General features: G+C 46.8%; 1 protein-coding gene across 5 annotated transcripts in view; it reads right to left on the minus strand.

Annotated features, from left to right (window-relative positions):
- DNAAF1 (dynein axonemal assembly factor 1) overlaps window positions 1-13932 on the minus strand; it is a 33774-nt gene extending 19842 nt beyond the window's left edge. Inside the window, exons 1-4 of one of the 5 annotated variants that reach the window (XM_073307511.1) lie at window positions 13829-13932; window positions 4182-4331; window positions 3593-3727; window positions 2963-3098 (exon numbers count right to left, since the gene is read on the minus strand). In XM_073307511.1, the coding sequence (XP_073163612.1) occupies window positions 2963-3098; window positions 3593-3727; window positions 4182-4323 (413 nt within the window). In that variant the 5' untranslated portion in view covers window positions 4324-4331; window positions 13829-13932. Of the gene's footprint in view, window positions 1-2962; window positions 3102-3592; window positions 3728-4181; window positions 4339-13828 lie in introns of those variants that run through there. The other 4 variants (XM_073307510.1, XM_073307513.2, XM_073307509.1 and 1 more) reach the window with 4 other exon arrangements.
- Window positions 13933-15205: the final 1273 nt, after the last annotated feature.

A 15205-nucleotide genomic window follows, 5' to 3' on the forward strand; every position in this document is an offset into this window, starting at 1 on the left:
AAGCTTGTGTGGAAGGTTGGTTTTTTATGAGAGTATCCATTTTTGAGAGCTCATTCTTTATCTTTCCTTGTTTGCTGTAGAACCATAGAATATCAGGGTTGGAAGGGACCTCAGGAGCAGTCCACCCCCCTGCTCAAAGCAGGACCAATCCCCAATTAAATCATCCCAGCCAGGGCTTTGTCAAGCCTGACCTTAAAAACTTCTAAGGAAGGAGATTCTACCACCTCCCTAGGTAACGCATTCCAATGTTTCACCACCCTCCTAGTGAAAGTTTTTCCTAATATCCAACCTAAACCTCCCCCACTGCAACTTGAGACCATTACTCCTTGTCCTGTCATCTTCTACCACTGAGAATAGTCTAGAACCATCCTCTTTGGAACCACCTCTCAGGTAGTTGAAAGCAGCTATCAAATCCCCCCTCATTCTTCTCTTCTGCAGACTAAACAATCCCAGTTCCCTCAGCCTCTCCTCATAAGTCATGCGTTCCAGACCCCTAATCATTTTTGTTGCCCTTCGCAGGACTCTCTCCAATTTATTCACATCCTTCTTGTAGTGTGGGGCCCAAAACTGGACACAGTACTCCAGATGAGGCCTCACCAATGTCGAATAGAAGGGAACGATCACGTCCCTCAATCTGCTGGCTATGCCCCTACTTATACATTCCAAAACGCCATTGGCCTTCTTGGCAACAAGGGCACACTGTTGACTCATGTCCAGCTTCTCGTCCACTGTCACCCCTAGGTCCTTTTCCGCAGAACTGCTGCCTAGCCAGGATGTTGATCAGGTGGTTCTGCAGTTTCTTTGAGAGTGTGTGGCACAAGCTGTCAGCATAGTCTGTGTGGTATGTAGATTGTAATGGATTTTTTACCTTCAGTCCTTTTGGTATGATGTCCATCTGTTTGCATTTGGAAAGGAAGATTCTGTCTGTCTGTATTTGTACAAGTTTTTTTCATGCAGTTGATAGATTTCCACTCCATACGGCTAAATGCAGTGCCTTACATAATGACAGGTTTCAGAGTAACAGCCGTGTTAGTCTGTATTCGTCAAAAGAAAAGGAGTACTTGTGGCACCTTAGAGACTAACCAATTTATCTGAGCATAAGCTTTCGTGAGCTACAGCTCACTTCATCGGATGCATTCAGTGGAAAGTACAGCTACTACAGGACAGGCCTCACAAAGAAAATAACAGAAGGCCACTAGCCGTCACCTTCAGCCCCCAACTAAAACCCCTCCAACGCATTATTAAGGATCTACAACCTATCCTGAAGGATGACCCAACACTCTCTCAAATCTTGGGAGACAGGCCAGTCCTTGCCTAAAGACAGCCCCCCAACCTGAAGCAAATACTCACCAGCAACCACATACCACACAACAGAACCACTAACCCAGGAACCTATCCTTGCAACAAAGCCCGTTGCCAACTGTGCCCACATATCTATTCAGGGGACACCATCACAGGGCCTAATAACATCAGCCACACTATCAGAGGCTTCTTCACCTGCACATCCACCAATGTGATATATACCATCATGTGCCAGCAATGCCCCTCTGCCATGTACATTGGCCAAACTGGACAGTCTCTACGTAAAAGACTAAATGGACACAAATCAGATGTCAAGAATTATAACATTCATAAACCAGTCGGAGAACGCTTCAATCTCTCTGGTCACACGATTACAGACATGAAAGTTGCGATATTACAACAGAAAAACTTCAGATCCAGACTCCAGTGAGAGACTGTTGAATTGGAATTCATTTGCAAATTGGATACAATTAACTTAGGCTTGAATAGAGACTGGGAGTGGCTAAGTCATTATGAAAGGTAACCTATTTCCCCTTGTTTTTTCATACCCCCCACCCCCCCAGACGTTCTTATTAAACCGTGGATTGTGCTGGAAATGGCCCGCCTTGATTATCATACACATTGTAAGGAGAGTGATCACTTTAGATAAGCTATTATCAGCAGGAGAGTGGGGTGGGGGGAGAGAACCTTTTGTAGGGGTAAATACCCATTTTTTCATGGTTTGTGTGTATAAAAAGATCTTCTGTAGTTTCCACAGTATGCATCTGATGAAGTGAGCTGTAGATCACGAAAGCTTATGCTCAAATAAATTGGTTAGTCTCTAAGGTGCCACAAGTACTCCTTTTCTTTGTATGTATCTACAGCCTGATCCACAGCCTGATGAAGTCAGTTGGATTCTTTCCTTTGACTTTAAAAAATGCAGCAGAACAGGTATGTCAGAGCTAACAGCAATGCAATGTTCCTCCATATTATCTCCTACTAACACATTAAGAACTGTAATTCATATACCATGTCCATTCAGTAATTGGTCTGCCTGTTGAAACTTTCAACAAGATTACCAATTAGTACTAGTTACAGTGGCAGATTTTGTGACGTGCACATTTGTTCACTGGGAAATGGACTGAGAAAACTACCCCATTTCACATTTGCCACTGCATAACCTTCAGATGGTAAAAATCTATACTAACCCAAGACAGATTTGAACCAGAATCCTTAGAGAAAAAGAAAAGATTTACATCCCACCCCATTGAGCCACCTACTACATGTTTTCTTTGTTAAAATTTTTCTCTGCATTAGAAATATTCACACTCAGGTTGCTAAACAGTGTATTGTCTGCAGTGGTACTGAGAAAGGGTCCAATCCTACAGACAACGCTTCAAGTTTGCGCAATTATCTCTGAAGCCATTAAATAACCCTTCATGGTGAATTCAAAATGCAATTTGCTACTACGGCCATCAAAAAGCAGTATGAATTTTGTGAAATGTCAAGGACAATTTTTGATTTCTTGATTGGCATCAGGTTCATCTTATATACCATTTTGCTGCATCATTTAAGATAAACACAGATAGCAAAATCCTGGCTCTACTCAGTCAATGGCAAAACTTCCACTGACTTCAATGGAACCACAGTTTCACTCATTAATAACATTAAAATAAATTACCGAAGGCAACCTTTGTTTTCTTCTGCCTTGTGACTGGATGAATTGGTCACTGGTTTATGATCACCACCTGACTGCTGCTCATTCTGTTGATATGTTTTGGATACAGTGTACACTGTTTTCTCTTCAGATTTAGTATCTTCTTGTTATGTAAGGAAAAAAATTGCCATATAACAGTATGAGTGTGACACTTACATTGTTTACTTTCTAAAGAGAAATATTAATTTTTAAAGTCAATTTCCATAAAAATGTTCAAGTAAAAGCAGTCTGTCCCAAAAAACTTGTTAACTTTTTTTAAAGGAAATTGCAGCTTTTTTAGAAGCAGTAGCTATTAATCACAGACAAAGAGTATTCCAATATTTTGTTTACTGCTTACCTCTAGATACACTCTGCTATGGTAGTATCTATGACTCCAAAAATGAATGGTAACAATGGGAGCATTAGTAACAGAGCTCTTGTAGTTTCTTGTTGCAATGATATGATTGTTGCATATTAAAGCTATCCTCTTAATTTACTGGTGATTTGGTATTCGTATAGGACTGACAACCTTGCATGTAAAGAAACTAAAATAATAGTACATCCATATTATTACAGGGCACCTTAGTTGCTAGTGTAGCTTTTCCATATAATTACCTGTTTTTACAGCTATCATCATATCTCCAGTGCTGTAATCATTCAAAATCTCTTCTGACTTCCTTCGTACATTCACATCATCTTTGATTCCCTCTTCAGGCTGTGGCTCTACATCTTGTGGTTGGGACTGTAGTTCTGCCATTTAGAGAGCAAGAAACAAACAAGATGGCGTCAGCAAATATTTAACTATACAGAGCTAAATTATGCTTTCGGTTACACCAGTTGGGAGTTCATGGAAGCTGTCCGATTACAAATAAGGGCAGAATTATTTACACAGTAAAAACTGGAAGGTCATTAAGGTTCCTCTTCTGGCCTCAGTTAGGGGAAAAACTCACTGAGTTCAGTGGGAGCAGGAACAAACTCATATTGGATCATATTTTGATCCCAATTACACTAGCATAACAGAGCAGGATATAGCCCAGTGCAAGTTGTATCCATGTGAGTAAGGGCAGCACTGGACATTAAGAGTTCAATTGGTAAAACATCACCTTCTTAAGAAAACAAAAATTAAGTAGCCACATGATCACTAAATTCTTTCTAGCACAAAACACTACGGTCAAGTGTTAATGTAGCTTTTCCTTTCAATTACCTGTTTTTACAAGACTATTTTCATTGTTTGTCTGGATATCTCCATTTCTGCAATCACTTGGAGACTCCTCTGTCATATCTTGCTCATTAAATTCCTCCTTGATTCCCTTCTCTGGACCAGTCTCTCCATATGGTGGTCGCATTTTAAGCTCTGCCATTTAGATGGACGACAAGTTAGGGTATGACCTATTAGCCAATCCTATTACTTTTAAACTCATACAAAATTTCCAATGGCTTCAATGGGAGAATTTCATGAGTAAGGACCAAAACTCCAGTCCTGCAATTGGATTGGTGTGGGCAGACACTTGAGTCTGTGACTTTGTGGGCAGGAAGGTAAAATCACAAAGACCTGATTGCAGAATTGAGACCTAAAACAAGACTGAAAAAACATATTATGAAAAAAAAAATGGATTTTCAAAATCTTTCCTGAAAACCATCCTGATGTCTTTTTTTGAGAGAAGGATGAAAAAGAGCAAGCACTAAAACAGAGTAAATAAGAAAGGTTTAAACCAAACAAAAAGTTAAACAAACATGGTAGTCACACAAGATCATGGTAAGGTTATATTTAAAAAACAAAACTCCCAAGCCTATCAACATAAATACAATACATAACTATCAAATTGTGTGCCTGTCAGCACCCTGGTCACTTCATGCTAGTTAGAGCCCTTAGGCTCAGCCCAGAGAAAAGGGCAGAGCATAAACTGTACCACCCCAAAAGGAGCACAGGAAAGAATTGTGCCTCAAAGAGACCTAATTCCTCTCTTGCCCTAAGAGGAATTAAGTTTCTTCAACCCTTTTCAGGATGTTATTGACTGCCCCTTATGTACTTGAGTGGCTACTCTGGCTGGGGAATAACCAAAGGCTCCTCCCTCTTCTCTATCCCTCTCCAAATTTCCACTGAGTTGGAACAACAAGCAACAAGCTGAGTTGCTAGGAACTCAGTCACATAGGGAAGTGAGAGGGTGGAATCTTACTCCTCTGTATAGCCGAGTAAATGCCAGGGGCAATTTAACCCACTGCTTGTATGTGGATCCCTTTCCCCACTCTATTTATCTTTTATCATTTTAGATTGTAAACTCTTTGGTGCAGGTCCGTATCTTCCTCTATATCTGCAGAATGCACAGCAAAATGGTGGCAGTGCGCATTACCACAGCACAAATATTAAATAACAAATGCCAGGCCAGGTTCATTTTGACTTCTTGATCAAAACTTGGCTGAATTATAATGCTTAGATATGGTGATGAGTGCTGCATAAAATAGACAGTGGTGATATGAAGCTTGGAAACCATACACAGTTCTGAGCTTGTAACGTTTGTCCAGTATCAGAAGATGTGAACTACTATGGGTCTGAGTCCTGCATAGAGGCTGCTGGGTCATTTTGAACCTGAAATTAATATTCTTATTTCTGAGCCCTGGTCTACACTAGGAGTTTAGGTCAAAGTTAGCAGCTTTAAATCGATGTAAACCTGCACCCGTCCACACGATGAAGCCCTTTTTTTCAACTTAAAGGGCTCTTAAAATCAATTTCCTTAATCCACCTCTGACAAGTGGATTACCGCTTAAATCGGCCTTGCCAGGTCAAATTTGGGGTATTGTGGACGCAATTAGACAGTATTGGCCTCCTGGGAGCTATCCCAGAGTGCTCTATTGTGACCGCTCTGGACAGCACTCTCAACTCAGATGCACTGGCCAGGTAGACAGGAAAAGGCCCACAAACTTTTGAATTTCAATTTCCTGTTTGCATGGTCACCTGCAGCTTGCCACGCTGGCCAGAACTCATCAGCAGAGGTGACCATGATGGAGTCCCAGAATCGCAAAAGAGCTCCAGCATGGACCGAACGGGAGATACGGGATCTGATCGCTGCATGAGGAGAGGAATCCATGCTATCAGAACTCTGTTCCAGTTTTCGAAATGCCAAAACATTTGTCAAAATCTCCCAGGGCATGAAGGACAGAGGCCGTAACAGGGACCCGAAGCAATGCCGCGTGAAACTTAAGGACCTAAGGCAAGCCTACCAGAAAACCAGAGAGGCAAACGGCCACTCCGGGTCAGAGCCCCAAACATGCTGCTTCTATGATGAGCTGCATGCCATTTTAGGGGGTTCAGCCACCACTACCCCAGCTGTGTTGTTTGTTGCCTCCATCTCCATTGAAGGAGAAAGCTTACAGCAAGCAAGCAGAGAAACCGGTTTTCCCGACAGCCAGGAACTGTTTCTCACCCTGGACCTGAAAGCAGTCTCCCCCCAGACCCACCCAAGGCTGCCTCCCGGACCCGCCAGGTGGAGAAGGGACCTCTGGTAAGTGTACCTTTTAAAATACTATACATGGTTTAAAAGCAAGCATGTTTAGTGATTGATTTGCCCTGGCATTTGTGGCTCTCCTGGATATACTCCCAAAGCCTTTGCAAAAGGTTTCTGGGGAGGGCAGCCTTATTCCACCCACCATGGTAGGACACTTTACCACACCAGGCCAGTAGCACATACTCGGGAATCATTGTAGAACAAAGCATTGCAGTGTATGTTTGCTGGCATTCAAACAACATCCGTTCTTTATCTCTTTGTGTTATCCTCAGAGTGATATCATTCATGGTCACCTGGTTTGAAATAGGGTGCTTTTCTTAAGGGGACATTCAGAGGTGCCCGTTCCTGCTGGGCTGTTTGCCCGTGGCTGAACAGAAATGTTCCCTGCTGTTAGCCGGTGAGGGGCTAGCCACGTGGTGGGGGGAGGCACAATGCGACCTTGGAACGAAAGCACATGTGCTGTGTATGTAATGTTAACAATAAAGTTTACCATGAAAGTGTAGCCATTGTTCTAGAAAATGTGTCTTTTTAAATACCACTACCTCTTTTCTTTTTTTCCTCCACCAGCTGCATGTGTTTCAATGATCACAGGATCTTCTCCTTCCCAGAGGCTAGTGAAGATTAGAAGGCGAAAAAAATGAACTCGTGATGAAATGTTCTGAGCTCATGCTGTCCTCCCCCCACACTGACATAGCACAGACGAATGTGTGGAGGCAGACAATGTCAGAGTGCAGGAAAGCACAATATGAGCGGGAGGAGAGGTGGCGGGCTGAAGAGAGGGCTAAAGCTCAAATGTGGCGGCAGCGTGATGAGAGGAGGCAGGATTCAATGCTGAGGCTGCTGGAGGATCAAACCAATATGCTTCAGCGTATGGTTGAGCTGCAGGAAAGGCAGCAGGAGCACAGACCGCCGCTACAGCCCCTGTGTAACCAACTGCCCTCCTCCCCAAGTTCCATAGCCTCCTCCCCCAGATGCCCAAGAACGCGGTGGGGGGGCCTCCGGCCACCCAGCCACTCCACCCCAGAGGATTGCCCAAGCAACAGAAGGCTGGCATTCAATAAGTTAAAGTTTTTTAAACTTTTAAAGTGCTGTGTGGCCTTGTCCTTCTCTCCTCCACCACCCCTCCTGCGCTACCTTGGTAGTTATCCCGCTATTTGTGTGATTGAATTAATAAAGAATGCATTAATGTGAAGCAACAATGACTTTATTGCCTCCGCAAGCGGTGATCGAAGGGAGGCGGGGAGGGTGGTAGAATGAACCCGGGGCGGTGGGTTTCATCATGGAGAAACAAACATAACTTTCACACCATAGCCTGTCCAGTCATGAAACTGGTTTTCAAAGCTTCTCTGATGCGCACCGCGCCCTCCTGTGCTCTTCTAACCGCCCTGGTGTCTGGCTGTGCGAAACCAGCAGCCAGGCGATTTGCCTCAACCTCCCACCCCGCCACAAACGCCTTCCCCCTTACTCTCACAGATATTATGGAGCGCACAGCAAGCAGTAATAACAGTGGGAATATTGGTTTCGCTGAGGTCTAAGCGAGTCAGTAAACTGCGCCAGCGCGCTTTTACACATCCAAACGCACATTCTGCACTTGCTCAGCCTAGAGTTGAACAGCTCCTGACTACTGTCCAGGCTGCCTGTGTACGGCTTCATGAGCCATGGCATTAAGGGGTAGGCTGGGTCCCCAAGGATACCTATAGGCATTTCAACATCCCCAACGGTTATTTTCTGGCCTGGGAATAAAGTTCCTTCTTGCAGCTTTTGAAACAGACCAGAGTTCCTGAAGATGCGAGCGTCATGTACCTTTCCCGGCCATCCCACGTTGATGTTGGTGAAACGTCCCTTGTGATCCACCAGTGCTTGCAGCACTATTGAAAAGTACCCTTTGCGGCTTATGTATTCCCCGGCTTGGTGCTCCGGTGCCAAGATAGGGATATGGGTTCCATCTATGGCCCCACCATAGTTAGGGAATCCCATTGCAGCAAAGCCATCCACTATGACCTGCACATTTCCCAGGGTCACCAGCCTTGATATCAGCAGATCTTTGATTGCGTGGGCTACTTGCATCACAGCAGCCCCCACAGTAGATCTGCCCACTCCAAATTGATTCCCGACTGACCGGTAGCTGTCTGGCGTTGCAAGCTTCCACAGGGCTATTGCCACTCGCCTCTCAACTGTGAGGGCTGCTCTCATCTTGGTATTCTTGCGCCTCAGGGCAGGGAAAAGCAAGTCACAAAGTTCCATGAAAGTGCCCTTACGCATGCAAAAGTTTTGCAGCCACTGGGAATTGTCCCATGCCCGCAACACTAGGCGGTCCCACCACGCTGTGCATGTTTCCCGAGCCCAGAATCGGCGTTCCACCGCATGAACCTGCCCCTTTAGTACCATGATGCCCACATTGCCAGGGCCCCTGCTTTGAGAGAAGTCTGTGTCCATGTCCTCATCACTCACGTTACCGCAGTGACGTCGCCTACTCGCTCGGTATTGCTTTGCCAAGTTCTGGTGCTGCATATACTGCTGGATAATGCACGTCGTGTTTAATGTGCTCCTAATTGCCAAAGTGATCTGAGAGGGCTCCATGCTTGCCGTGGTATGGTGTCTGCACAGAAAAAAGGCGCGGAACAATTGTCTGCCGTTGCCCTGACAGAGGGAGGGGAGACTGACGACATGGCTTACAGGAAATTAAAATCAACAAAGGGGGTGGCTTTGCGAGAAACTGCATGGCCCCCTCAAGGATAGAACTCAAAACCTCAAGGTTAGAACTCAAAACTGGGTTTAGCAGGCCATTGATTTCACAGAGGGAAGGAGGAGAAAATGAATACAAAACAAATCTGGTCTATTTCTTGTTTTGAGCCACTTCATCTATCTTTATACATCTTGCTGGCAGCAGACTGTGCAGTACGACCATTAGCTGTCATCATCTCCTGGGTGCTCAGCAGAAGACGGTGCAGTATGACGACTAGCCATCATCTTCTGCTGGCTGGAGGTTAAAACACAGCGCACTGCCGGTAGGATTGAATCGCCATGAGATGAAACAAGGGAAATGACCTGGCTGAGTCACTCCCATGTTTGCCCAGGCGCCCGATTAAAAGAGCACCCAGGACTACATTGATGACGGCTACCAGTCATACTGCACTGTCTGCTGCCAAAAGGCAATTAACTGCTGCTGTGTAGCAATGCAGTACCACGTCTGCCAGCACCCAGGAGACATACGGTGACAGTTAGCTGAGCGGGCTCCATGCTTGCCGTGGTATGGCATCTGCACAGGTAACTCAAGAAAAAAGGCGCAAAACGATTGTCTGCCCTTGCTTTCACAGAGGGAGGGAGGGAGGGAACGGGGGCCTGACGATATGTACCCAGAACCACCCGCGACAATGTTTTAGCCCCATCAGGCACTGGGATTTCTACCCAGAATTCAAATGGGCGGTGGAGACTGCGGGAACTGTGGGATAGCCACCCACAGTGCAACGCTCCAGAAGTTGACGGTTGCCTCTGTACTGTGGACACACTCCGCCGACTACATGCACTTAGAGCACTTGTGTGGGGACACACACAATCAACTGTATAAAACCGCTTTCTACAAAAATGACTTCTATAAATTCAACCTAATTTCGTCGTGTAGACATACCCTAATAGCAGCTGGGCGTGTCGTATGAATCTCACTCACACTAACCTAATACATACCCCTGCCTCATGGGGGTGTCCCCCACAGATCCTCTACTCTGTGGGGGTTCTATCCATCTCCCTCCCTTGTGGGGTGTATCACCTAATCTCCTGCTTCCCATATGGGGTGTCACACAAATTCCCTGTCCTTTGGGTGAGGGTACCAAACTCTCCTTCCTATATGGGGGTATCACATGAACAGCTTTCATCCACACATGGGGGTGTCACCATGGGCAGATTTTGGGTGGGGCAAGGCAGCCTGAGTGTGCAATATAACAAGTTCTGCAGAGGAGACAGGAGACTGCTCCCAGCTTGTGCCCTGAAGCAGGGAGTCAGAATTTTGTTTATAAACAGATTGATTAACAGGGGATTAAGATAAGAAAGGGCTGTTAAGCCGTTTCCTAAAGTTAAATGACCTCTTCCAAGCTCAGTGAAATGCAAAAAGTAAGTTGCCTAAATGACAGAAAGTAATTGTAGATTTTTCTACAATTGTTTCAATTGTTGTTTTCAAGAGGTAGTAACAAAATTACTAATATCTTTCTTTGAGAAGATACCTGATTTTTTTTTAAACAAAGAAATGCAGTAGATCTAATCTACCTGGATGTCAGTAAGGCATTTGATACAGTTACACAGGGGAAATTATTAGTTAAACTGGAGAAGATGGGGATTAATATGAGAACTGAAAGGTGGATAAGGAACTGATTAAAGGGGAGACTGCAACAAGTCATACTGAAAGGTGACCTGTCAGAATGCAGGAAGGTTACTAGTGGAGTTCCTCATTTAACATTTTTATTACTGACCTTAGCACAAAAAGTGGGCGTGTGTTAATAAAGTTTGCAAATGACACAAAGTTGGGAGTATTGCCAATATGGAGAAGGACCGGAATATTGTACAAGAACATCTGGATGACCTTCTAAACTGCAAGTAATATAAATGGGATGAAATTTAAGAACTAAGAAGAAGAATTTTTGCTATAAGCTGGGGATTTATCAGTTGTAAGTGACAGAGGAAGAGAGAAACTTGGGTGTTGTCAAGGTTCCTTCCCCACTCTGAACTCTAGGGTACAGATGTGGGGACCTGCACGAAAGACCCCCTAAGCTTATTCTTACCAGCTTAGATTAAAAACTTTCCTAAGGTAGAAACTTTGCCTTGTCCTTGAACCCTATGCTGCCACCACCAAGCATGTTTAAACAAAGAAGAGGGAAAGAGCCCACTTGGAGATGTCTTCCCCCAAAATATCCCCCCAAGCCCTACACCCCCTTTCCTGGGGAAGGCTTGATAAAAATCCTCACCAATTTGTACAGGTGAACAGACCCAAACCCTTGGATCTTAAGAACAATGAAAAATCAATCAGGTTCTTAAAAGAAGAATTTTAATTAAAGAAAAGGTAAGAGAATCACCTCTGTAAAGTCAGGATGGTAAATACCTTACAGGGTAATCAGATTCAAAACATAGAGAATCCCTCTAGGCAAAACCTTAAGTTACAAAAAGACACAAAAACAGGAATATACATTCCATTCAGCACAGCTTATTTTACTAGCCATTTAACAAAAGGAAATCTAACGCATTTCTAGCTAGATTATTTACTGACTTAACAGAGTTTCTGAGACTGCATTCCTGATCTGTTCCCGGCAAAAGCCTCACACAGACAGACCCTTTGTTCCCCTCCCCTCCTGATTTGAAAGTATATTGTCTCCTCATTGGTCATTTTGGTCAGGTGCCAGCGAGGTTATCTTAGCTTCTTAAACCTTTACAGGTGAAAGGGTTTTGCCTCTGGCCAGGAGGGATTTTATAGCACTGTATACAGAAAGGTGGTTACCCTTCCCTTTATTTTTATGACAGGTGTATTGGTTGATCACAGGACGACTATGAGCTATCAGTGTGATGCAGCCGTGGAAAAAGGCCAACACAGTCCTGGGGTGCACCAGACGAGGTATTTCCAGTAGAGACGGGGAAGTGTTAGAACCATTATCCATGGCACTGGTGATATCTCATCTGAAGTAGTGTGTGCAATTCTGGTCTCCCATGTTTAAAAAAGATGAATTCAAACTGGTTGCAGAGAAGGGCTACTAGGATGATCTGAGGAATGGAAACTCTACCTTATGAGAGGAAACTCAGGGAGCTTGGCTTGCTTAGTCTAACAAAAAGAAGGCTGAGGGGAGAGATGATTGCTCTCTATAAATACATCAGAGGGATAAATACCAGGGAGGGAGAGGAGTTCTTTAAGTTAAGCACCAATGTGGACCCCCAGAACAAATGGATATAATCTGATCATCAACAAGTTTAGGCTTGAAATTAGGTGAAGGTTTGTAACTATTAGAGGAGTGAAGTTCTGGACCAGCTTCCCAAGAGGAGCAGTGGGAGCAAAAAACCTGACTTCAAAACTAAGCATGATACATTTATAGAGGGGATGGTATGACAAGACTGCCTACAATGGCATGTGGCCCACCATTGACGGCCTGTAGCAAAACACCCCAACAGATAGAGACAAGACAATAGATGGGGAGGGCTCTGAGTTACGACAGAGAATTCTTTCCCAGGTATCTTCCTGGTGGGTCTTTCCCACTTTCTCAGGATCTAATTGATCACTGTATTTGGGGTTGGGAAGGAATTTTTCCCAGGTCAGATTAGCAGAGACCCTGAGTGGGTGTTTTGTTTTTTGCCTTCCTCTACTAGGGTGACCAGATGTCCTGATTTTAAAGGGACAATCCTGATTTTTGGATCTTTCCTATTACCCCTCACCCCCATCCCGATTTTTCACACGTGCTGTCTGGTCACCCTATCCTCTACAGCATGGGTCACTTGAAGGTTTAAACTAGTGTAAATGATGAGTTATCTGTAACTTGCAGTCTTTAAACCATGATGTGAGTACTTCAGTAACTCGGCCAGAGGTTAGGGGTCTATTACAGGACTGAGTGGGTGTGGCCTGCAAGGTGCAGAAGGTCGGACTCGATGATGATGGTCACTTCTGATTTCAGTAAGCGTATCTGAGTAAGAATATACATTACAATTTTAAACCTAATCCGTGTCCCTTAAGTGACTTGCCACAAGATGTCAGAACATGTTAGTATTAAAGCTGAGTGGGTCTAATTTAATTTTTTTTTTAATATTTAATTTTCTTTCTTTTTGTAGGAATTCGACACAGTGCTCCTAACTTAGAAATTCTCTGATAGCTTCAGAACAAACAAACACCAAACTGGAGTTTTCAGTTGCCTAAGTGGTCCCTGGAATCATGGTTAAAGTTGCCTCACCCTCCCTCCCTCCCCCTGGGGCCAGGCACGAAATTTGCCCCCCACGCGCACCGCCCCATTGGCCTGACTGGAGTTGCCCCCTTCCCCCCCCAACAGAGAAATCAAACTATGCCCCTGTGTGTGTAGGGTACAGAGCCCGCCCCGGGGGGTGTCACATGAACCCCGTCCGTGGGAGTGTCACGCAAATTCCCTCCCCTCTGAGTGGGGGGTGCATAACCCTCTCCCACCCCTTATGGGGTGTCACCCTGCCCCCATGAAGCGCTTGTTCCCGGCAGCGGGGGGGTCACACTCCCCCCGTTTCCCGTGACGCGGGGGGGGGGGCAAACGCGCCCTGTGAGGGACTGATCATGGGGGAGCCGCATGATCGCCCCTCTCTGGCCGGGATCCCCCCCCTTATTTCGGGGCCAGTCCCTCTTCCCGGAGCGGAGACTCACCCGCTTCCCTCCGCTTCAACCGCTGCCAACCGCTTCTCCCGTAACCATGGCGACACAACGGCGGGACCAGAAGCCCCTGCGCGGCGCGCTCGAGCAACGGCGTCCGGAGCGTCCCGCCCCCCGACCTTACCAGCAAGGAGTCAGGTGGTCGGGGAGGGGGCGGGGCCGGTGCTGGAGGAGACCAGAACGTGGGACAGCCCCGTCCCCGTCCGCCGCGCGCGCAGGTACGGGGAGTCAGCAGGCGCTGGGCCGAAGGGAAATGGGAGGAGGAGGGTCGCGCTAGCGTGTGGGAAATGCGGGGAGTGAGGGTCCCGGGAGGCGGGATGGGGTAAGGGGGGTCTGGGCAGAGGGGAAAGGGGTCTGGATTAGGGGGTATATGTGGAGGAGGAGGAGGGTCTGGAGAGGGTGTGGGATATGCGGGGAGTGAGGGTCTAGGAAGGCGGGATGGGGTAAGGGGGGTCTGGGGAGAGGGGTCTGGCTTAGGGGATATATGTGGAGGAGGAGGAGGAGGAGGGTCTGGGTGAGGGGAAGGGGCGGGGGTCTGGCCAGGGTGTGGGATATGTGGGGAGTGAGGGTCTAGGGAGGCGGGATGGGGTAAGGGGGTCTGGGCAGAGGGGAAAGGGGTCTGGCTTAGGGGGTATATGTGGAGGAGGAGGGTCTGGGTGAGGGGAAGGGGGGGTCTGGCCAGGGTGTGGGATATGTGGGGAGTGAGGGTCTAGGGAGGCGGGATGGGGTAAGGGGGTCTGGGCAGAGGGGAAAGGGGTCTGGCTTAGGGGGTATATGTGGAGGAGGAGGAGGAGGGTCTGGGTGAGGGGAAGGGGGGGTCTGGCCAGGGTGTGGGATATGTGGGGAGTGAGGGTCTAGGGAGGCGGGATGGGGTAAGGGGGTCTGGGCAGAGGGGAAAGGGGTCTGGCTTAGGGGGTATATGTGGAGGAGGAGGAGGGGGGTCTGGCCAGGGTGTGGGATATGTGGGGAGTGAGGGTCTAGGGAGGCGGGATGGGGTAAGGGGGTCTGGGCAGAGGGGAAAGGGGTCTGGCTTAGGGGATATATGTGGAGGAGGAGGGTCTGGGTGAGGGGAAGGGGGGGTCTGGCCAGGGTGTGGGATATGTAGGGAGTGAGGATCTAGGGAGGCGGGATGGGGTAAGGGGGTCTGGGCAGAGGGGAAAGGGGTCTGGCTTAGGGGGTATATGTGGAGGAGGAGGAGGGGGGTCTGGCCAGGGTGTGGGATATGTGGGGAGTGAGGGTCTAGGGAGACAGGGGATTGGGTAAGGGGGTCTGGGCAGATGGGAAAGGGGTCTGGCTTAGGGAGTATATGTGGAGGAGGGTGTGGGTGAGGCGAAGGGGGTCTAAGTAGGGGGTGGGTGGGAGATGGAGTTT

The sequence above is a fragment of the Lepidochelys kempii genome, chromosome 12 (assembly GCF_965140285.1).
Source record: "Lepidochelys kempii isolate rLepKem1 chromosome 12, rLepKem1.hap1, whole genome shotgun sequence".
Classification (NCBI taxonomy): Eukaryota; Metazoa; Chordata; order Testudines; family Cheloniidae; genus Lepidochelys; species Lepidochelys kempii.